The 22,778-nt window shown below is 39.6% G+C and overlaps 1 protein-coding gene across 3 annotated transcripts in view; it reads left to right on the plus strand.

Annotated features, from left to right (window-relative positions):
- Positions 1–20,602, plus strand: part of RECK (reversion inducing cysteine rich protein with kazal motifs) — a 104,894-nt gene extending 84,292 nt beyond the window's left edge. For all 3 annotated transcript variants that reach the window (XM_004457292.5, XM_023588420.3, XM_058302077.2), the window contains 8 exons: positions 2,564–2,752; positions 4,447–4,569; positions 6,514–6,685; positions 14,016–14,208; positions 15,461–15,671; positions 17,064–17,137; positions 17,943–18,098; positions 19,065–20,602. In XM_004457292.5, coding sequence (XP_004457349.2) covers positions 2,564–2,752; positions 4,447–4,569; positions 6,514–6,685; positions 14,016–14,208; positions 15,461–15,671; positions 17,064–17,137; positions 17,943–18,098; positions 19,065–19,307 — 1,361 coding nt within the window. In that variant the 3' untranslated portion in view covers positions 19,308–20,602. The remainder of the gene's footprint in view (positions 1–2,563; positions 2,753–4,446; positions 4,570–6,513; positions 6,686–14,015; positions 14,209–15,460; positions 15,672–17,063; positions 17,138–17,942; positions 18,099–19,064) is intronic.
- Positions 20,603–22,778: the final 2,176 nt, after the last annotated feature.

Here is a 22,778-nt window from a genome sequence, read left to right on the forward strand (position 1 = left end):
CCTTTCAATTGATATTTATGTCCACTACCCCTTTCAGCCACAGTCACATTTATAAATCAGCAGTTTTAGCTATACTCATTATAATGTGTTACTCTCAAGTCTACTCATTTCTACACTTTTATAATTAACCTTATTAATAATGCTACATATATTAAGCATCAGCTCCAATTTTCAATGCACATTCTATTTCCTAGTAACCTATACTCTAAAGTTAATCTCAGGAAGCGGACTTGGCCCAATGGATAGGGCATCCATCTACCACATGGGAGGTCCGCGGTTCAAACCCCAGGCCTCCTTGACCTGTGTGGAGCTGGCCCATGCACAGTGCTAATGCACTCAAGGAGTGCCCTGCCATGCAGGGGTGCCCCCCGTGTGGGGAAGCCCCACGCGCAAGGAGTGCACCCCATGGGGAGAGCTGCCCAGCGCAAAAGAGAGTTCAGCCTGCCCAGGAATGGCACTGCACACACGGAGAGCTGACACAGCAAGATGACGCAACAAAAAGAGACACAGATTCCCATGCCACTGACATCAGCAGAAGCAGACAAAGAAGAATACACAGCAAATGGACACAGAGAACAGACAAGTGGCGGGGGGGAGAGAAATAAATAAAAATAAATAAATAAAGTTAATCTCTGTGAGTTTGTTCATTGTATTTAGTTCATATTAGTGAGACCATCCCATATTTGTCCTTTTGTGTATGGCTTATTACACTCAGCATTATATCAACTAGGTTCATCCATGTTGTCTTATGTTATGACATAGAATTTTTTTTTCCAAAGATTTATTTTTATTTATTTCTCTCCACTCCTCAACCCCCACACAAGTTGTCTGCTCTCTGTGTCTCTTCGCTGTATGTTCTGAATCTGCTTGGATTCCTGTCAGCGGCACCGGGAATCTCTGTCTCTTTGTTGCGTCATCTTGCTACTTCAGCTCTCCGTGTGTGCTGCGCCACTCCTGGGCAGGCTGGACTTTCTTTTGCACAGGGCAGCTCTCCTTACGGGGTGCACTCCTTGCGCGTGGGACTATCCTATGCGGGGAACACCCCTGCATGGCAGGGCACTCCTTGCGCGCATCAGCACTGCACGTGGGTCAGCTCCACACAGGTCAAGGAGGCCTGGGGTTTGAACCACAGACTTCCCATGTGGTAGGCGGACACTCTACCCATTGAGCCAAGTCTGCTTCCCCCATAGAATTTTGATAGACTTTATCTCTTTATGGGTCCCTTTAAAATACAGTTGTGGCAGTCTTTTGTTTCCTTTTATCTATTTCCCAATTGAATATGTTTCTTTATCATGTTAGAATCAACATCTTTAAAAATCTGTGAAGTAAAAAGAAGCAAAAGAATAAAATAAGCATTATGCCTCAAAAGATCATCTATATTATTTGTGTGAAACAGTAATATGTCAGCTGTGGAGTCATAATAAACCTTGTTAAAATTGGAAATGTTGGGCTGTTTCAAATTTCCAAATAATTTTTTCTGTCCGTTATCTTTACATAATAATTTGATAAATGTTTTTTAGCAAGAAAACAATGCATAGTTGCTTAAAACAGTAATACTCTAAATTCTTTAAATATAGAAATAAACTAAAAATTATCTTCTTTTTGTTAAACTAAGTCCACCTTGTAATGAGATAGAAAACGGATTTTCCTTAAGCCCACCTAAGTATTCAGTTTTTCTTTTAGTTTAAGGTATCCCTTGTGTTCCATCACTAAAAGGTTTATTGAGCAAGATTATTCTAAAAATACTGTCAGTTTCTCTACTCCTTTTTAAAAAAAAATCTTTAATTTGGACTAATTTAATTAGTCCAAAGAAATTTTTTTTAAAAAGGCTATTTATAGCATTTCTGAACTATAACTAACTTTGAAGTATAGGTCCTTAATTATCCTACAGAACGTGGAACTTTTATTTGAGAAGATATGGTTTTTTTAATTTTTTTTATTAAAGTTAATATATCATAGGGAACGTTACACTAAAAACATAAAAAATACAAAAAACATAAGAGGTTCCCATATAAACCCACTCCCCACCCCCACCTCATCATTTCTGTAAGCTGTATTTTTTTAAGATATATACATCAAAAAAAAAAAATGTTACATTAAAAAATATAAGAAGTTCCCATATACCCCTGACCCCACTCCTCCCACACCAACAACTTCCCTCATCATTGTGGCATACTCATCACACTTGGTAAACACATTTTGGGGCACTGCTGCACTACATAAATAATAGTTTACCCTGTAGTTCACACTCTCCCCCAGTACATTAAGTGGGTTATGGCAGGAAATATAAAGTCCAGCATCTGACCCTGAAATATCATTTAGAACAACTCAAAATCCCAAAAATGCCCCCATATTACATCTCTACTTCCCTCTTCCTGCCCTCAGCAAATACTGTGATATGTTTTTGACCAATGAACCAAAACAAAGTCTCTAATTTGGTAAAAAGTCTTTTAGGTTTTTAATAGCCATATAGTACCTGTTAGACTTTGTGGAGTATATCTAATATCATAAAACAAAGTCATGAAACAGTACTATCTCTCTCAGACAATTTTTGTTTGTACAGGTTGCAAATTGGGAGAAGCTTCTGATTTCATTGTCCGTCAAGGGACACTAATCCAGGTGCCATCATCTGCAGGGGAAGTTGGTTGTTATAAAATTTGTTCATGTGGACAAAGTGGACTCTTAGAAAACTGTATGGAGATGCACTGTATAGACTTCCAGAAATCGTGTATTGTTGGAGGAAAAAGAAAAAGTGAGTCTTGAAACATATTTTATTTGTTTTTAATACAAAAATAGTTATCTTAACATTGTAGGAAAATCATTGAGGATTCTCACCAAAGAGCAAGCTCTACAAATCAGATATTCCAGGGCAGTATTTTTCAAATTATACTCTACAGGGTGCTAATCTAAAGAATTGTCTTAGAAGCCTCCTCAAGAAGGGGCTCATAGCCAGTGGTAATTAATGAATACTTACTGAACTCTTAACCATGTGCCAAGCACTATGGTAAGCCGCAGCCCGCATTATCTCATTTCATCCTCCCATTTCACCCTCCCAATTACCTTTTACAGAGGTACCTTATTATTCCTACCTCACAGATGAGGAAGCTCTTGCTCAAAGAGGCCACCCAGCTAGTAAGTAGCCAACGTGGGATTCAGCCCTAGGCCTGTTTGACTCCAAAGTCCATGCCTTTTATAGGCAAGGCCACAGGTTTGGCTCTCGCCAGCCTTTCCCCAACCATGCTCTCCCTAACCCCATCCCCAGAAATGAAACTCAGATTTTGATATCATAGAGAGTAAACTGGGGGATAGGAACTACACTGTGATTAGGGGCTGGGTGAGAGCACATTTAAAAAGACCACCCTTTGATGAATTTTTTTTAAAGTCTTGGGGTCTTGCTTTCCCATTGCTTCCTTAACCATTTTTTCTTTATAGCTTTAAAATTGTCAATGTCCATATATGATCTCAAAAATTGTGGAAAAACACTAATGAAGGATGTTGTAGGAAAATGTGGGAGGAGGGAGCAGGGCATATGGGAATCCCCTTTATTTTTTATGTAACATTTATGTAATCTAAGTATCTTTAAATATAAGTATATATTTATATGTGTGTGTATATATATATTTTGTGTGTGTGTGTGTGGAAAAAATGGCATTTTTTAGAATGTGCTCCTGGGCCCACAGCTTACTCTGCTACCCCACCTTTATCTCCTTCTCCCTACCCCATTAACCAATAGATCAGTTTTTATATGCTCCTTTGTTTGCCCTCCAGAATGTGATCTTATTTGAAAGAAGAGTGTTCCTGGCTAAAAAGAATTTGCAAACTTCTGTCCTAGAGCAAATAAGATACTTGTTTCTTAGTCCATATTCTACTTGGTTAAAATGTGGAGGTAGGTGGGAGGTAGGTGTCACAGAAAATATCCGAGGAAAAATAAATTCATTCCTTCCATAAATTGTCACTGACAGAATGCCTATTTTGTACAAAAGAACATGCAACTATTTCCTTGCAGGGCTGAAACTGATGGGAAATTAGAGTTAGGTTTTATACAATAAAATGGGAGAGAATTTGAGTCACAAAAAGGAGCAGACCAAGCATTTATTCCTGTCAGGGTGCCAGGAGAGTCTTTGACCCAAAGATGGCATCAAGTCAGGTCCTGGAGATGAGCAGAGTTCCAAAAGGAAAAGCAGATCAGGCAGAATGGGCAGGCTGAAACATTCTCAAAGAATCGGGAGCAGTCTGGTGAGACCAGCATGTTAGGTGGTTGGAGGAGTAAGGTGGAAGGTAAATGCAAAAATATAAATATCTCAGATTTAACTACTTGGTTTGTGTATTCAGAAGGAGTCTTCCAAGAATTTCCATTTTAAACCTTTTTAAACCATTAAATTGTTTATTTATGCTCTATTTCTGAAGATTTGATTCAGGTCAACATTTTATTTGTCTTTCTCTCAGGTCATGGAACAACCTTTAATATCGACTGCAATGTCTGTTCTTGTTTTGCTGGAAATTTGGTGTGTTTTACCCGCCTCTGCCTCAGTGAGCACAGTTCAGAAGATGATCGTCGCACCTTCACAGGTAACTCTGGTCACACAGAGGCTGTCCTGAGCAGGCCATCCTTCCTTTGGACTCATTTTTCCCTAAGAGACAAGACTGACACTACTTCTCAAGAGTGGGTTTAACTGCAAATATACATAGTACAGTAAATACAGAATCTGAGAGCAAGGTACTTTCCCTCACTGGATCTCAGTTTCCTCTATGAATTGAAGGCATTGAACTAAAGAATTTCTTAGGGTAATTTCTGGAATTGCATGAGTCAAAAAGAACAGGGATGGAGCAGATGTAGATCAAGCAGTTGAGTGCCCACCTCCCACATGGGAGGTCCTGGGTTCAGTTTCCAGTGCCTCCTTAAAAAAAAACAACAAGCAAAGCAAACAAAAAACCAGCTCAGGGAAGCCGATGTGGTTCAGTGGTTATATGCCGACTTCCCACTTACGAGAGACTGGGTTCAATCCCTGGTCCCCAGTAGCTCAAAAACAAAAACAGAATTTTTTTTGGTTAAATGGAACTTTTCTACCTGGTAAAATAACTCATTTACCCTACCATTTTGGTATAGAATATCCATGTATTTTCTAAGTTTGTTCCTTTTCTATTGTTTTTCTCACCACCTTCTTTCTTTACCTGCCTTAGTTTACTGATTCATTTAGGCTCCCACAAACAATAATAACCCAGAATACTGCTTTACTGATTTTACTGAGCTTTATTCTACTGATATTATGCAGCTATATACCAGTTACATATACTAGTAAATAGAAAGGCCAAGGAGATGGGATGCTGTTCTCTGGAGAAGCTATAGCTGCCAACAGCAACAGCAGTCTACCAGTACCCGCTTTTGCCCAGCTCTGAAATACTTCCATTTCTGGGTAAAGAGGAACCAGGTAGCTCTCTTTGATGCTGCTACAGTGGCAACTTGATTCTTCTTTCCTTGGAGTTAGTATTACTCATGGGGTGGGGTGAGCAGAATAAACATTTACCAACCCTACACCTCCAGAAAAAGGAGATCAGAAATAGGAATGAAATCTAAACTGATGGGGAAGTAGGAGCAGTACTTATTCCACCCCATCCTCTATCTACCCTAATGAGTAGCAGCCTTCACTGCTCCTTTATTATTATACTTTAACTGCTCTGCTCTGATAAGGACAATTCATTCTACTTAGGAAGCCATAGAGGGGTGTAGGTATGAAGAATGAGCTAAAGATTTACAGGGAAAATCTTTCTTTTTTATATATATTTTTGGAAGGTGACTTTTACAACTAGCAGAACCCTTTTTCCTTATAGTTATGTGGTCCCTAGTATCCTGGGATAAATTAAGTTAATGACTATTTAGCTACTAGAATCTTAGGGGATTTTACTGGCTAAAAGAGTATACCACATTATTGAGACTCAGTATAGCAGTCCAAATATGACTCAGAGAAGACATTCAAAAAAATTCATGTTTTTTTCAAAATTACAATAATTTCCCAAGTCACGCTCTCCTTTCCCCCCCCCCCCCTTCCTAAGGAGATGAGAGTGACAGGAACCTACATGAGGCACTAATAGCCTTCACTCTTTGTCTTGGTTTTGGTATTATCCTTTAACATTCCAGAAATCTCCCAAGCCAGACTTCAGAAATCTAAATTCTAGATTTTATTTACCAGACTGGAAGAAGCATTCTTTACTGTTTTTTTACCTATATAGTCTTGTTTACTGGGTCTCTACCTGGGATCAAAGTCTGAAGGCCCTTGCTCAGCTGGCCATGACTAGAACAAAGGAAAGCCCTTCTGCAGGCAAATGGTTTTTCAGAGGCTTGCTGCCTTTAAAAACCCTGTCAGAGATTGGAGGGAAGTTTTTTTTTATGACTTAACGTACAATTCTGTTTTAACATTAGGCCTCCACATCATTGCTAATAGTACACCCTAGTAAAGAAGTCTGGGGGGAAGAGGACTATACAAGCCTATTATTGAGGCTGTTTCTTCTCTTCAGGTCTGCCCTGTAACTGTGCAGATCAGTTTGTCCCTGTGTGTGGGCAGAATGGGCGCACTTACCCCAGTGCCTGCATTGCTCGTTGTGTGGGTCTCCAAGACCATCAGTTTGAGTTTGGATCGTGCATCTCAAAGGATCCATGTAATCCCAACCCTTGCCAGAAAAGCCAAAGGTAAGTCAAATGGCTCCTTATTCTTTCCAACCAAAGTCCAGCACTTACGAAGCATGTAATTTGTACCAGATGGTGGAAATAAAAATATGAATAAGAAGTGCTCACTGCCCTAAAGAGCTTGGAGTCTAGAGGAAAAGGAGCCATGTAAAGCTGCTTGGTAACATTCTGTGATTGGGAATGGAGTGGAGCAGTTAGTGCAGCCTGGGCAAAGGTCTGGGAAAGCCTCCAGAGGATGTGATACTTGGTTGAATCTGGAAAGATGAGTACAAAATTATAGGAAGTGTTTGCAGTGGAGGAAATGTGGTATTGGGGAAGACAGAGTAATAGGAGCAAAATTCTTGGCTGTGGGAAATGAGGAGAAAGCATAATGTATACAAGGAACTATAGCAGTTCTATAATGCTAGGACATAAAATGTAAGGCAAGGAGAGTAGCAGAAAAACAAGACAAATAGACATAGTCTAATTAGTAGCTATTTACCATCAGTAGCCTGATGGGAAAATTTCTTCTACTTATATACTTCCATTTTAGGAACTGAACATTAGAAATACTGGAAATAAAACTTCAGTATTATTTGAAATTATTTGTTCCTGGGCTCCTTTCTCTGCACTTTCCTCTCAACTCAGAGTACGGTTGATCTGGGCTTAGTAATGGCTCTCTGTACATGGTGGCTATCAGAGCAAGTGTCCCACTGACTCTCTTAAGTTTCAGCCTTTAGAACTGGAGTTCTCACTGGCTGCCTCAAAACTCTGAGTGGGACACATCCGATTGCCACAGGCCTTTCTTTTTGAAGGATTTTGTGGAGCTTAAACAATTACTTCCATACCCTGAAAACTGATGCAGTGGTAGGAGGGAGGTTCTTATTTGTTAAAAGAAAATGGCAAAGAGAATTGGTTGCCCATCTGGCAAAATTTGTACCATGAAAACTAAACCAAGGAAATTCTATGGAAAGAATTAGAATTAGCATAAAAAAGGCTAAAGAAATAGGCCAAAGAACTATATAGGTCATATTGGGAGAGGGAATTTAGGGTTGTTTTTTGTTTGTATGTTCATTTGTTTTCCTCTTATTTCTAATATTTTTTATTAAAGTCATGTTGCTTTTATTTTAAAAACAATTAAAAAAAAAAGCAACTTGGATCCCTACCTTATATCATACACACAAATTAACTTAGAATGAATCGACAACTTAAATATAAGAGCTAAAACTATAAAACTCTTAGAGGTAAACTTAGGGATGAATCTTCATGATCTTGAATTTGGCAGTGGATTCTTAGATATGACACCAACCAACAACAAAAGAAAAAAATAGATAAGTTGGACTTTATCAAAATTAAAACATTTTGTGCATCAAGTGACATTATCAAGAAAGTGAAAATATTTGCAAATCAACTATCTAATAAGGGTCTAGTATCCAGAATAGATAAAGAACAGCTTAGCAGCAAAAAGACAAATAAGCTAGTTTAAAAATGGGCAAATGGCTTGAATAGAGAAGATATGCAAATGGCCAACAAGAACATGAAAAGATGGTCAATATTGCTAGCCATTAGGAAAAGCAAATCAAAATCATGATATATTTCTTCACACTCACTAGGTTGACTATCATAACAAAAAAAGAAAAAGGAAAAAAGTATTGGTGAGGATATGGAGATTCTTGTACATTGCTGGTGGGAATATAAAATGTCACTGAATTATACAGTTTTGAATGGTTAATTTTATGTTATGTGAATTTCAACCCAATTAAAAATAAAAAATAAATCTCAAGGTGGGGAAGGCCTTTCTGGGTATAATGCAAAACAAATACAAAAGAAAAGATTGGAAAAAATATTTTGATCTTTAATAACAGACAGTGGTAAAAATGGTAACAGACAAATGACAAACTGGGAAGAATATTTGCATCACACATCACAGAGAAAGGGCTGATGTCCTTATATTACCGAGAGTCCCTACAGATTAATAAGAAGAAAATCAGCCTAATATAAAAATGGGCAAGGATCAATAACCTAATAGAAAAATGGGCTGAGGACATAAATACAGAGAAAGAATACAAATGGTTCTTTTTTTAAATTTTTTTTTTTATTTTTAAGGAAGCTTTAGATTATATAAATGTTACATAAAAAATTTAGGGGATTCCCATATGCTCTACTCCCTCCCCCTCTCACATTTTCTCACATTAACATCTTTCATTAGTGAGGTACATTTGTTCCAACTGATGAACACATATTGAAGCATTGCTACTAGCCATGCACTATAGTTTACATTATAGTTTATACTTTCTCCTGTACAATTTTGTAGATTAAGACAAAATATATAATGGCCTGTATCTGTCATTGCAGTGTCATGCAGGACAATTCCATGTCCCCAAAATGCCCCCAATTCTTCCCTCTCCCCTCAAAACCTCTGTTGGCCACTATCTTTATATCAATGATAAAAGTACTTCATTTCTTGAATAAATAATAAGTCTATAATAGAATAATAATGTCTATTTTAGTCCATTTGTTCATTCCCCAATCTTGAGGATTTGGGGATGGTGACACCCACTCTGCTTCTAATTGAGAGGGGCTTACATCCCATGGGGGCAGATGGATGGAACTATCTTGCTTGCAGTTACAAGACACTCTCTGTTCCTTGGGATGGGTGTTGTCCATCATCATCTCCTTGCTAGTTGTCCTGGGTGAATCCAATGAACTAGAGAATAGGTGGTGCAACTCTGTTGCGATTCAGGGCTTAACTGGCACAGTGCATCTGGAAAAAGACCTTGACCAAAAGGGATAAATGGTAAATACAAATGAGTTTTTATGGCTAAGAGGTCTTAAAGTGAGTCGGGAAGTCATTCCAGAGGTTACACGTATGCACGTCTCAGCAAGATCTCATTGACTGCCACAGTAAACAGTGCCTCGAATAGTGAGGCTCCTGAGGGCTCTAGAGACATCCAGACACTGTAAGCAAGGCAGACAAGCTCAAGAATTTGGCACACTGTCAGTGGGCCTTACTTTGGAATCTAGGTCCCCAGTAACAAAGACTCATTTATAGTTTCCCTACACATGGCTCTTTTGCCCCTTTTATTTCAACCTATGATTAGCACTATATTTGTTAAATATATGACCCAGAGACTTAAATCTTTGGTCTGTCCACAAATCGTTCTTAAACATTTCAAAAGATATTTTTGGAAGCAGATGTGGTTCAAGCATTTGAGCTCCCGCCTCCCACATGGGAGGTCCCAGCTTCTGTTACCTGTGCCTCCTGAAAAAACAAAAACAAAGGAATAAGCAAAACAAACAATAAAACCAGCTCAGGGAAGCCAGTGTGACTTAGTGGTTGAATGCCGGCTTCCCACACATGAGGTCCCAGGTTCAATCCCTGGCCCTGGAACCTCAAAAAAAAAAACTTGTGGTAGGGTAAGTACCTCTAGCTACTGCCAAAATGTTAGTTCACTGACACAACTGAAGTTCAATAAAGTCCATCTGGGTTTTCAGCAAATGGCTTTTCACATGGTGATTCAAAAGTTCAGTATCCTTCTGTATAGAAGCTCAGTCATCTCCTATGACCTCAGAGTCCCCCATATCTTCAGCATCTGATCAACAAATGAGAGAAGGGAGATAATGAAGATCACTCTTTGAGGCTTTTCTGGGCCAGGTCCAGAAGTGACATAGAGCACTACTTCCCATCACATTCCATTGCCTGGAACTATCTCTTGGCCACAACTAATTGACAGGGAGGCTAGGAAATGTATCCTAAATGTCAGCCCAGGAAGAAAATTAGTGAGTTTGTTGATTGTCTGCCAGTCTCTGCTATGATGCCTAACCTTCCTCATAGTAAGAGAAATTTAAATTAAATTAAAAGCACAATTGTGTATCATTTTTCATCTACTAGATTAGCAAAGGTAAAATGTTCAATAACATAATATAGGGAAACAGGCAGTCTCAGAAAGAAGATAATATGTTCTTGTATATTGAAAATCCTAAGGAATACACACACACATACACATTTAGAACTAATCAACTAGTTCAGCAAGGTTGCAGGATACTTGATAAACATACAAAAATAAATTCTATTTCTTTATACTAGATATGAACAATCTGAAGGCAAAATTTTAAAATATTCCATTTATTATAACACCCTAAATATTTAGTAAGATATTTAACAAAAGAAGTGCAAGACCTATACACTGGAAACTTCAGACATCGTTGAAAAAAATAAAGATAATCCAAAACGATGGAAAGACATCCCATGTTAATGGATTAGAAGATTTAGTACTGTCAAGGTAACAGTACTCCCCATTTGCTCTAAAGGTTCAGTACAGTCCCTCTCAAAATCCCAGCTGTTTGTTTTTTTGTTTGTCTTTTTGTTGTTCAGAAATTGACGAACTGATCCTCAAATTCATATGGAATTGCAGGGGATCCAGAATAGCCAAAACAGTGATGAAAAAGAACAAAGTTAAAGGACTTCCACTTGCCAGTTTCAAAACTTATTACAAGACTACAGTAACTAAGACTATGTGGTACTGGGATAAAGATAGACATATAGATTTGTGGGCACTTGATTTTTAACAAGGAAGTCCAGACAATTCAATCATAATAGACTAGTCTCTTCAACAGTGGTTCTGGGGCAACTGTATATCCACATGCGAAAGAATGAACTTGAACCCCTACCTCAAACCAGATACAAAAATTAACTCAAAATTTCCAAAGACCTAAATGTGAAAGTTAAACTATAAAACTCTTAGTGAAAGCACAAGTGTAAATCTTCATGGTTTGTATTTGGCAATGGATTTTTTTAATATGACAGCAAGCAGCAGCAGCAAAAGAAAAAATAGATTAATCAGACTTCATCAAAATTAAAGACATTTGTGCATCATGGGAAATTATCAATAAAGTGATAAAGCAACACACAGAATAGGGGACTTATAACTGAAATATATCAAAAACACTTGCAATTTAACAATAAAAAAAAGATAAACCAATTAAAAATGGGCAAACAACTTCTCCAAAAAAGATATGCAAATGGCCAGTAAGCACATGAAAAGATGTTCAACATCATTAGCCACCAGGGAAATGCACATCAAAACCACAATGATACTCCCACTGCACAGCCACTAGGATATCTATAATAAAAAAGACAGACAGTACCAGGTATTGGGGAGGATGTGGAGAAACTGGAACTCTTGTACATTGCTGGTGGTAATAGTGGTGCATCCACTATGTAAAACACTTTGGCCATTACCCCAAAAAAATCAACAGTTATCAAATGACCTAATACTCTTAGAGAATGCAAACATATGTTCATGCAAAAACTTGTATGCAAATGCTCATAGCAACATATTCAGATACCCAAAAAGTAAAAACAATCAAAATGCCCATCAATTGATGAATAAGTAAACAAAATATAGTATGTCCATACCATGGAATACTATTCAGCCATGAAAAGGGATTCTATAACATGGATGAACCTTGAAAACATCAGGCTAAGTGAAAGAAGTTGGACATAAAAGGCCACATATTGTGTGATCCTATTAATATGAAATGTCCCGAATACGCAACTCCACAAAGGCAGAAAACACAATAGCATTTACTAAGGGATAGGTGTAAAGGATAATAGAAAGTGACTGCTAAAGGGTATGGGGTTTCTTTTGGAGATGAGAAATTACCTTCAAGACATATTTTTAAGTTTTTAAAAAGCCAGAGTATTGTATGTAGAATCCTATATTTGTGTTTTTAAAAATAATAAATATTACATACATAAATGCTTATTTGTACCTAGAATATCTCTGGAAGGGTAAACAAGAAATAGGAATATTGGCTGCCTCTGGGGAAAGAAGCTAGGTAGATGGAATACAAGGAGACTTGTTTTCACTGTCTACCTTTTTTTTACCTTTTCAGTTTCACCATAAGCTTGTATTAGATGTTCAAAAACTAGCTTTTTTTTTAGGTATAAAGACATATTCATTGCGTGAGGGGCATATGGGGACCTCATTTTTTAAATACAACATTAAAAAAATAAATAAAGACAAAAAAATAAAAAGATTTTTAAAATTTTTTAAAAAAGACATATTCATTCATCCAGTATTCACTGATATACCAAGCATTTTTCCAAACACGAGACTCTAGCCATAAGCAAGTTCCTACTTTGATCATGTTTAATTTGCCACCTCCTCTCAGATTCTCACTCTTTTCCTATGATCTATATACCCAACTTGGTAAAGTTTTGTCTTCCAAAATTACGAAATTTCTGTTGATATTCTTGGTTTTCATCCCTTCCATGTTAATGCATAATGAAGTTCTAACTATTCTTTTCCCTTATTTCCATAAAACCATAGCTAAATGCATTCTAATTTCAAATCAAAGACAAAAAGGCAACCATGCGTAGCAGTAGTGATGGTGATGGTGGTGGTCATTTAAGTACAGGAGGCTCATCCCTAAAAAGAGTGTAAGTACTCTCCTTTGAAATTAAAATAACACTACTATATTCTTCCCCTTTAATTTTACAAACAATTTGGACCTCCTGGTATTTCAACTAACAGTGAAAGCTAAGCATTTTAATAGGTCTTATCTTTATATGTACGTATTTTTTTATTTATATGTTTTTATATATAAATATATATACATCCTTTACAGAAATTAGGAAAGCAGAAAATATTAAAGAAGAAAAGAGCCATAGTCTCTAGTCCTTCTGAAGAAGTTCAGTAATTAAGAATAAAGCAAGGTCCAGATATTACGAGAGAACATCGACTTCATGGGGTAGGAAGGTGGGGAGGCCTTCTCTCACTGAATTTGCAACTGACCGGTGTCAGGTCCTCAGCCTTGTAGGCACATAAACTTCAGAATTTCAGGATGTAGAATGAAGCCTTCTCTTGAATAGACTCATATTAATGAAGCTGAAAATTAAGACCAACGTCAGGCCCCAACCCACCTTCGTGGCCTCATCTCATGCCATGCGTCCTTTGCTTCTGTCTTCAGGGTCACCTGCCATTTCTCCCATCACCACATTCTGTCAAGCATCACCCTTTGTTCATACTACATCCTCAGCGTGGCTGCCTGTGCAACCCTCCTGTACTCCAGGTTCCAGCTGAAACACTGCCTTTTCCAGGATGCTGTCCCCAGGCTCCCCTATCAGAACCAGTTATTTCCACAGTATTTTGTTTGCAGTTATCTGCCTTGTAGCCTACTCTGTATATATGCTTGACTCTCCCACTCTACATAAGCTCCTCAGGGGCAGGGACTATTTCCAGTTTGTCTCTTGCTTTCTCTTCAACTTTCTGTGTCTAGCCATTGCTTTACCAGCCCCATCATAGCCCTGCCCTAGATAGGCTCATGGTGGTGCTTTCATGTTTTCCAGGTGTGTACCCAAACCACAAGTCTGCCTTACAACTTTTGATAAATTTGGATGTAGCCAGTATGAGTGTGTGCCAAGACAGCTCACCTGTGACCAAGTCCGCGATCCTGTTTGTGACACAGACCACATGGAACACAACAATCTTTGCACTTTGTACCAAAGAGGAAAAAGCCTCTCTTACAAAGGCCCATGCCAGGTACAGTTGTTTGGCTGATAAGCCAAAGAACACTAAGCATAAAAATTGACTTATGATCTTTGACAGATAAATCAGCAGTAAGACCTCTTATAGGTGTTCTGTGAATCCTGTCAAATGTAAAGAACTCAGTTCTCCACTAGAAGTGAATCATCTTATACTTTTCTCCTAATTCTGAGGGGCTGAATTGCTAGTGAGTAAACCTTTGCTCATACAGTGTGCAAGCAAGCTCAGCATGGTATCTTGCAGTCTACTCCAAGGAAAAGAATTTAAAGTTTCATACACTTACATAGGTCACTACCAGTTTCTCTTCCCATAGTTCTGTGGGCACTCACTATAAAACAAATCAGGAAGAGTGTAAGTTAAAATAACCAAAAAAAGTTCTTTTTCTCCTCTTCCCTCATAATCCCACCTCCCAAAGTACTGAAAGATGATTGAAAACGTTTCTAAGACTTAATATCTTTTTATATCAGTTTATCTCACAGTCTTTAGGGTTTTGAAATCTGCATTCATGTTAAAAGTAAATCCCCAACAATTTCCCATTAGGGTTTCAAATATGCACCACTAAAATGCATGCTGGCCGCTCTTTCTGGGAAATTTCCATGTTTGGGTCCAGAACTCTCTGCCTACAACCAGCTAACACCTGACATGATTGCTTCTTATTCCCTGGGTTTCGTGATGAGAAAAATCCCTTCAGCTTGTTTTTTCTACACTTGTTTTCTTTCAGGTCTTCTGTTCTAATTGCATTTATAGCTCTACTCTGAATTCCCAGTCTTCTCTTCCTGCTTGTTCCCTCTTCCTACCTATGATTTTTCTTTGACATCTTTCTAACCCACCCAGTGGATCCAGAACCTATCTGCTAGAATATTGATCTCCCCACTCTCTTCTCCTCATTCCACATGAAGTGTGAACTAATAAGTCCTCTACATCTGCATTGAGATTGATCTTCTTTTCTTCAAACAGGTACTTCTGGAAGATTAGTAGAAATCTAGAGGGGGAGGTAGATTTTTATTTCATATCAGTTCACATGGAAAAAGCCCCTAAGTCCCACAGAGGCTGAGAAAAAATAATCTATTCAACTCATCTCGGAACAGCACTGTTGTCCCCATTCAGTCCACCTTAGGAACTTAAGAGTAACTGGAATTTATACCTGTGTCTTTTTCTTTACTGGTAATAGGGAGACCTGTTCTGTCCTCTTGGTTATGGAAAAGTTACACCATAGAGGTCCAGGCTAATGTGATTTGTTTGCCTTCAGCCCTTCTGCAGAGCCACAAAGCCTGTCTGCGGGCACAATGGTGAGACCTACAGCAGCCTGTGTGCTGCCTACTCAGATCGTGTGGCCGTTGATTACCATGGCCCCTGCCAGGCCGTCGGGGTCCTCTCAGAGTACAGTTCTGTCACTGAGTGTGCTGCTGTGAAGTGTCCTCCACTTTCAGTGACTGGGTGCAAACCCATCATCCCGCCTGGTAGGCTGGAAATATTTGGGGCGGGGCAGGGGGAGATTGGGAAGACTTGGTTGTCCACCTCCAGAAAATGAATCACTGAGGAGAACAGAGTTGACTAGTTTATTTAAATTTTTTTAAAAGCCTTCAAAAGACCGTAATAATGTTAAGACTGCTTTACTCTGGCTTGACCTTAAAAAGCTACAGAGGAGTGGGTGTAGCTTAGAGGTTGAGCACCTGCTTCACATGAATGAGGTCCTGGGTTCAATCTCTGCTACCTCCTAAAAATAAATAAAAAGAAAAAGCTGGGAAACGGACTTTGGCCCAGTGGTTAGGGCGTCCGTCTACCATATGGGAGGTCCACGGTTCAAACCCCGGGCCTCCTTGACCCATGTGGAGCTGGCCATGCGCAGTGCTGATGCGCGCAAGGAGTGCCGTGCCACGCAAGGGTGTCCCCCGCGTGGGGGAGCCCCACGCGCAAGGAGTGCGCCCGTGAGGAAAGCTGCCCAGCGTGAAAAGAAAGAGCAGCCTGCCCAGGAATGGCGCCGCCCACACTTCCCGAGCCGCTGACGACAACAGAAGCGGACAAAGAAACAAGACGCAGCAAATAGACACCAAGAACAGACAACCAGGGGAGAGGGGGAAATTAAATAAAAAAATATAAAAAAAAAAGAAAAAGCTATGGATTATCTGAAATAAATAAATAAATAAATCCTTTAAAAAAAACAAAAACAAAAACAAAGGTCTTCCATCCTGGAGACCACATTCTTCCACATTCCTCTGAGGGAGGAGGCAAACCAACAAGTTTCCATGCAAATCCAGTCTGAGTCAGTTGACCACAAGTGCAAAGAAGTGAAAAGGAAGGGGGATAGGGAGGGCCTGGGATGGAGAGGTTGTTAATTGTTGGTTAATGATCTCTTTTGTGTTAAAATGTAGCATAACTATTTCATTTGATTATGCCATATGTTAATCGTTTTTTAACAGTTTAAAATAATTTTTAAATTAAATTTCAAGCAAACACTTGTGGAAAGCTGGAAACGCCAGCTCCCTCATTTTAAAGACAGGGAAACCAAAACCCAGGAACAGCCCTTAACCCAGGATCACACAGTGTTTGGAGGCAGAAGAGGACCTAAGCCCCAAGCCTCTTGAAAAGCCAGCCCTGTTTGTGCTCTCTTACACTGCACCTGTCTTACTCAGAGAAGTGGTCGAGGATGAAAGCAAGAATGTACGAAAGAAAGATTCTGGTGAACGTATAGACTGTTAGGCCCCAGGTTGGTCGGGGAATGTATATAAAAGCGTAGTCATCAAGGGCACTTACAACTTGCAGTACAAAATGAAGGGCTGATGATTTCACCAAGTATTTTGAATCCACCTTGTGTCTAATTCTGAACACACAAAATGGTTTCTTTTACACAGGTGCTTGTTGCCCACTGTGTGCTGGGATGTTAAGAGTTTTATTCGACAAAGAAAAACTGGATACTATTGCTAAGGTAAATTGCCTTATATGCCAGGTACTGTTTAAGCCTTATTGCTAAACCTCTCAATAATCCTACAGGGCAGAACATACTTTCTCCATTTATATATAGGTGAAGAAACTAATTTTCAGAGAAGCAACTTGCCCATGGCCATGCCGCTCATAATGAGTAGAGCTAGGGTCTGAACCCAGGCTTTGAACCCACTTGACATTTGAACCCGGTCCTTGCTCCTGCCCTCACTCCCGACTGGCTGGTCACCTTGCCTCTGCAAGTCACAGTCAGCCTGAAGCTTTCTTTTAAAAGGTCCCCTGCTGGCACAGGAAGCATAGTTAGGGACTGGAGGCACAACTAGGCAGCTTGTGGCTAGTGGAGGCCCTGGAGGATTTCAAGGTTGCTTCCCCTTACACTAGCCCCCATTCCTAACATTGTGGGTACTTCTGGATAGTTTTGCCCCTCCTCCTTTTTCCTTCCATCACTTGCTGCTCAAATGGAACAACCAACACCTGCCACTACCTAGAGAATTATCCCCATTTTGATTAAAGCACCTGTATTTTTACAGAAAGACCTTCTCTCCCTGTAATCTCTAACTCAGAACATTCACTTCCAAAAACGTGCTTCTGGTGAGCTTATCTTGGCTATAAAGCCCCATAGTTAGGCATAACTCCATTGTAATGGACTCTGTGGAGATTTAGAATTCAGCCTAGGTGAGCTCTTACGGGACCTTGGTTAAAAGAGCCTCCTCCGCTGACAGGCTGTAGCCAGGTAGCTATAAGTTATAAGGAATTCTTTTTTCAGGTAATATAATTTTTTTTCTTCCTAGGTAACAAACAAAAAGCCAATAGCAGTTCTGGAAATACTTCAGAAAATTCGCATGCATGTGTCTGTCCCGCAGTGCGATGTGTTTGGATACTTCAGCATTGAGTCGGAAATCGTGATCCTGATCATTCCTGTCGATCATTCCCCAAAAGCCTTGCAGGTGGGGTTCAACACAAAATTGTGAAGCAATTTTTTCACCTTCAAGTTCAGTGGATTTAGAAGGGGGTGGGCACAAACCACACCCTAGGAAAGGACAAGGGATGAAGAAACAGCAGCATTTGGAAAGTTTGTAGGACAGGAGGTAGAAAAGCAAGGCTGTCTCTGAAAGACACAACTTGTGCCAGGTGAGCAGTTTTCCAGGCAAGCTGCATACACGCATATACTCATTTCACAGCAAAATGTGAAGGAGCTGGGAAAGGAGAGAGGTTAAGATACTGTGACTCAGTATGCAGAGATGGAAGGAACCTGAGAAATCATTGAACCTCATCTGCTTGTGGTATGGGTGAGGTGGCCAAGGCCCAGAAGAGGGAAGGGACTGGCCCAGTGAAAGCCATAATGGACTGTAGATGGCTATGCTCTCACTGTAGAGGAAGAGCCCACCAGAGCTGGTTTTATGGGTCCCAGTTTTCCTTTCTCATACACTAGAGGCATGTGGAGCTCACTCATGTAGGCCCAGGTTTCAGCATCAAAGTAGTGAGACTTAAGGGAATAAATGCAAGTGGTTTATTCACTGCCATCATTAGACACCTCATTAAATCTAATGTTTAAACCTCATGTTTAAATAGGAGTTGACAGTGTATTTCCTATGACTATGTTTAACCATGTAAAGATAATGTCTAAATGTGAGTAAGAGGTGAACATGATTATGGAAAAATGAAAACAGTTGATTGATTAGGACAGTGGAATTGCGGAACATTTCTTTTCCGGTTTAATTTCCATTTAGTGCTGTTACTATTTGTATAATAAATGAAGACTACAATAAGTTGTAGTCTTTGGCTAAGAAAGAAAGGACAAAGAGAAAGTATATTCCAGTTGAGGCTATACCATTGCTAGGGATATATGTGGTATTTGTCTTTATATGGGTTCTGCAATTCTATATTAAAAGAATCTGATTTTCCCCTCCCAGATTGAAGCCTGTAACAAAGAGGCAGAGAAGATTGAATCCCTTATCAACTCCGACAGCCCAACTCTGGCATCCCACGTCCCTCTCTCCGCCCTCATCATTTCGCAAGTGCAGGTCTCCAACAGCGTGCCCTCAGCCAGCATCAGGGCCAGACCTCCATCCCCCTTCTGCCTTTTCCTCTTAAGCTTGGGCCTTGCCTTGCACTTGCTCTGGACACATAATTGGCTGCCCAGGAAAGGTGTATAAAGTTCCTGGATCTGTTTTTCTATCGCGAAAGACATTCAGGACTGCTCATTTGTAGCTGAATAGTGGCCAAACAAAAAGCACGTGTCACCTCTATTCACTAGACAGTATTTTTTTTAAATCTATCAATATTAGTAGGGTTTTGTTTTTACAAATGTTAAAATACATTCTTCCAAATACTAATGAAAAGAGGATGTCTCTTTCTGGTGGATCACTGCCTTATGACTTACATTTAGTTCATTAGATGGGTTCCCCACTCTAAAACTAATTTCATATCACTGATAAATGAAATGAACACATTTTAGAATGTGTTTCTTATTGCAGAAACTTCATTTCAGAGTTCCTTTAAGTATTAAGGTTCCCCTAGGGTGCTTGTGTTTGTTTACAGATAAGAACTTACTCCATCCAGAAGCTGGGGGTCAAAGTGAAGAGCTTGAAATAAAGATAAATCATGCTCTTGGAAATTATAGTGGAAACTATCAGGCAAATTGAAATAAATTTACAGAAAATTAATTCAGGAACCCACCTAGCATGTTAAACAAAAGCAGGCTGACTAAATGTCACTCATGATTATGTGTCTGTGAGTTTTGTGAAAGGAAGAAGTTACATGGTATCGACATGTCTTGCATTATGCAGTTTTTATATTAACCAGATATATTCTTTGGTTTTCATCTGAGTTAAATTTAGAGTTTTTAAACATCAATCTTTAAACCAATTGCTGCTACTTTATATAATTGCCAAAAAGTGAAATAATTAGTTCATGTAAATAATACATGATTTTTCTATTTTATTATGAAGAAAGTGAATAGCCATATTTGTAAAATGACAATCATATGTGTTTAACTCAGTACTTTCCGTTCATGAAGACACATTTGTTTTCTGTGATATGCACAATGTAGATAAGTGGTCTGTCTGACTTTCTCTTTTGATATAGAATTATAAAGAATTGTGGTTTATATATTTAAAAATGTCTATATTAAAATGTTTGCATGTTGTCTAAGAAATTGAACACTTTGAATGTGTTTCACAGTTTGAAATAAGCTATTTAATGGAATACTTCTTATTATGCACCTGAACACATGAAGTATTTTTTTCAGTATTATAATATGTACCCTCTGAAATATATAGCGATATGCTTATTATACCAAAATGTTGTGTAAAAGTGGGCACTTAAAGCCTTCAGAATATCTCAGTGCGATGTAGCTTGTTTGTTACAATTGCTTTTTTCTGTATAAAAGTCTTCAATGCAATAATACTGGAAAGCTTTTCTATTTTAATAAAAATAACTTTTATACACACTTGTGCATTTCCAAGCAATGTGGACATTTAAAATGAAACCATTGATCACACTTGGGAGATCTGTGTTCTTTACTCTGGAATAAGAAGTCATAGAGTGTTATTTTCCTAGGCCCAGTGCCTGGGAAAGCAAGGCAGCTAGAATGGAGCTAGTCAGGCCAGACCCAGATAGGCCCAGAGGGCTGGCAGTGGCAGAAAGTCAAATACAAAAACTTCACCTTTAGGCCTTCAGGACAGAGAGAGCTTCAAGTCCTCTTCTTCCTACTGCCTCAGGCCTGATGGTCAGCTCCAGGGGCAGAGATAATTTTGGAATATGGAGGCACAAGACTTATTGATCAGGACCTCACAGGTTGTATCAATCATCTTAGGGTAATTTCCCACAATTTCAGTGGCTTACTTCTTGTACCACCACATTGTGGGTCAGCTGTGGCTCTTCACCCCAGGACTCCTTTCCAGTGTCCTTGCAAGGGGAAAGAAAGAGACAGGAGGAACTGTTGGGGGAATGCTGGATTCTGGACTTCTTGGTTCTTGGCTATATCATATAAAAAGAATGTAAGGACATGCCATAGGGTATGCAGAGGAGTAAAGGGTTTATTAAGAAAAAAGAAAACTAGAAATAAGGTTAAGTACACAACTCAAGACACGGATGCATGTGTGCTAACAGGGTGAGGCGTGCATGTAGAGCGCCAGGTTAGGCCTTTTTAAAGCCTCTCCTCCTCCCCTTTCCTTACGCTGGAGAGCAGCCCCAGCTGTTGGCTGTTCTTACTGGTTGCCCCACCTGTTAGCTCTCAGGGGGCCAATGGGGAGGCCTGTTTGGACTTACCCGGGTCTTCCCTTGACCCCAGAAAGAGTTCCAAATAGGACCTCGTGGCCAGGGTCTCGGGGGTCTTTCCAGCTAGGTTCTTTAGTACAGCCCGACCTGCAGGGGTTTTCTGGGAGGGCTCTCACAGCCATGTTCTCTGCCTGGTCCCAGCTGTATTCCCTCTTTTCCTATACTAAGCTGCCTCAGAACCACAAGCTAGCTCTTAGGTCTCTGCTCAGAGGTGACCTTGCCATTTCTACCTATATTTTAATGGCCAAATCAAGTCATACAGCCAACCCTGAGTTCAGAAGGGTGAGGATGAATAATCATACATGGTGTTTTGGGGAAAGGGAAGGAAGTAGGGGCAGGGGGAAAGACAGTAAGTATTTTGAATAACAATACAATCTATCACAGAAATCCCCTTTTGTCATAGAATAGGAAAATAGCTGAAGCTGACTTGATTTTTTAATTAGAAAAGCAATAGATGTGGAGCAAATGTAGTTCACTGGTTGAGCACCTGCTTCACATGTATCAGGTCCCAGGTTCAATCTCTGGTACCTCCTAAAAAAATTTTTTTTAAATAGGTTGTTCCTGCTCTGGGGAGAAAGTTATAAGAACTCCATAGACGGTTATGGGAAAAACAAGTCCAGGTAAGATCGGTTCAAAGAGCTAAGAGATTAGTAACTGCTGTGGTGAACACACCCAGGCTGCCTTGAGGACAGATTGCAGTGGTTTCCCAACATCAGAGCAGGGTTGAGCCCCTGTTGGGTAGCTCTCCAGCATTCTGCCCAGGACGGGGTACCACGAGGACCAAGTGTGTCAGGTTGGAAGAGGCCTTGAATCAAGATCCTATGGGAGAAATAAAAAATGATCCTATGGAAGAGAGGGAGAGAGAGAAATATGGTACCTGTCCCCTTTTGATTTGGCTGGAAGAATGGCCTAGAAGTCCAGGAGAAAGCAGTTCAGCAAGAGGAGGATAATTTAGAAGGTGAGAAAACTTCATGAAAAGTGGATTTCAGATAGATTCAGAGGCTCCTATGGCCCTGAGTAATGAATTCAATTTACTAGAAAGACAGATGATAAATAGAGGCTGTCTTGGGGAGGAGTGTAGCTCAGTGCTTTGAATGCCTGCTTCCCACATACGAGGTCCTGGTACCTCCTGAAGAGAAAAAAAGAAAAGAAAAAAGAAAGAGGTAAGAAACAGGCTCCCAGTTCAGTCCACAGAAAGTGGCTGAGCAGCAACGCACGCCAAGAGAATCATGGGCCTAGCCTGGGCCACATGCCCACCTCTGGCAGAGGAGGGAAGTTGCTTTCAGCCCCAACTAAACCAGAAAATGAATTTCTCACAGGAAAGAATTCTGTTCCTATTAAATGTG

The sequence above is a fragment of the Dasypus novemcinctus genome, chromosome 8 (genome assembly GCF_030445035.2).
Source record: "Dasypus novemcinctus isolate mDasNov1 chromosome 8, mDasNov1.1.hap2, whole genome shotgun sequence".
NCBI classification, from domain to species: Eukaryota; Metazoa; Chordata; class Mammalia; order Cingulata; family Dasypodidae; genus Dasypus; species Dasypus novemcinctus.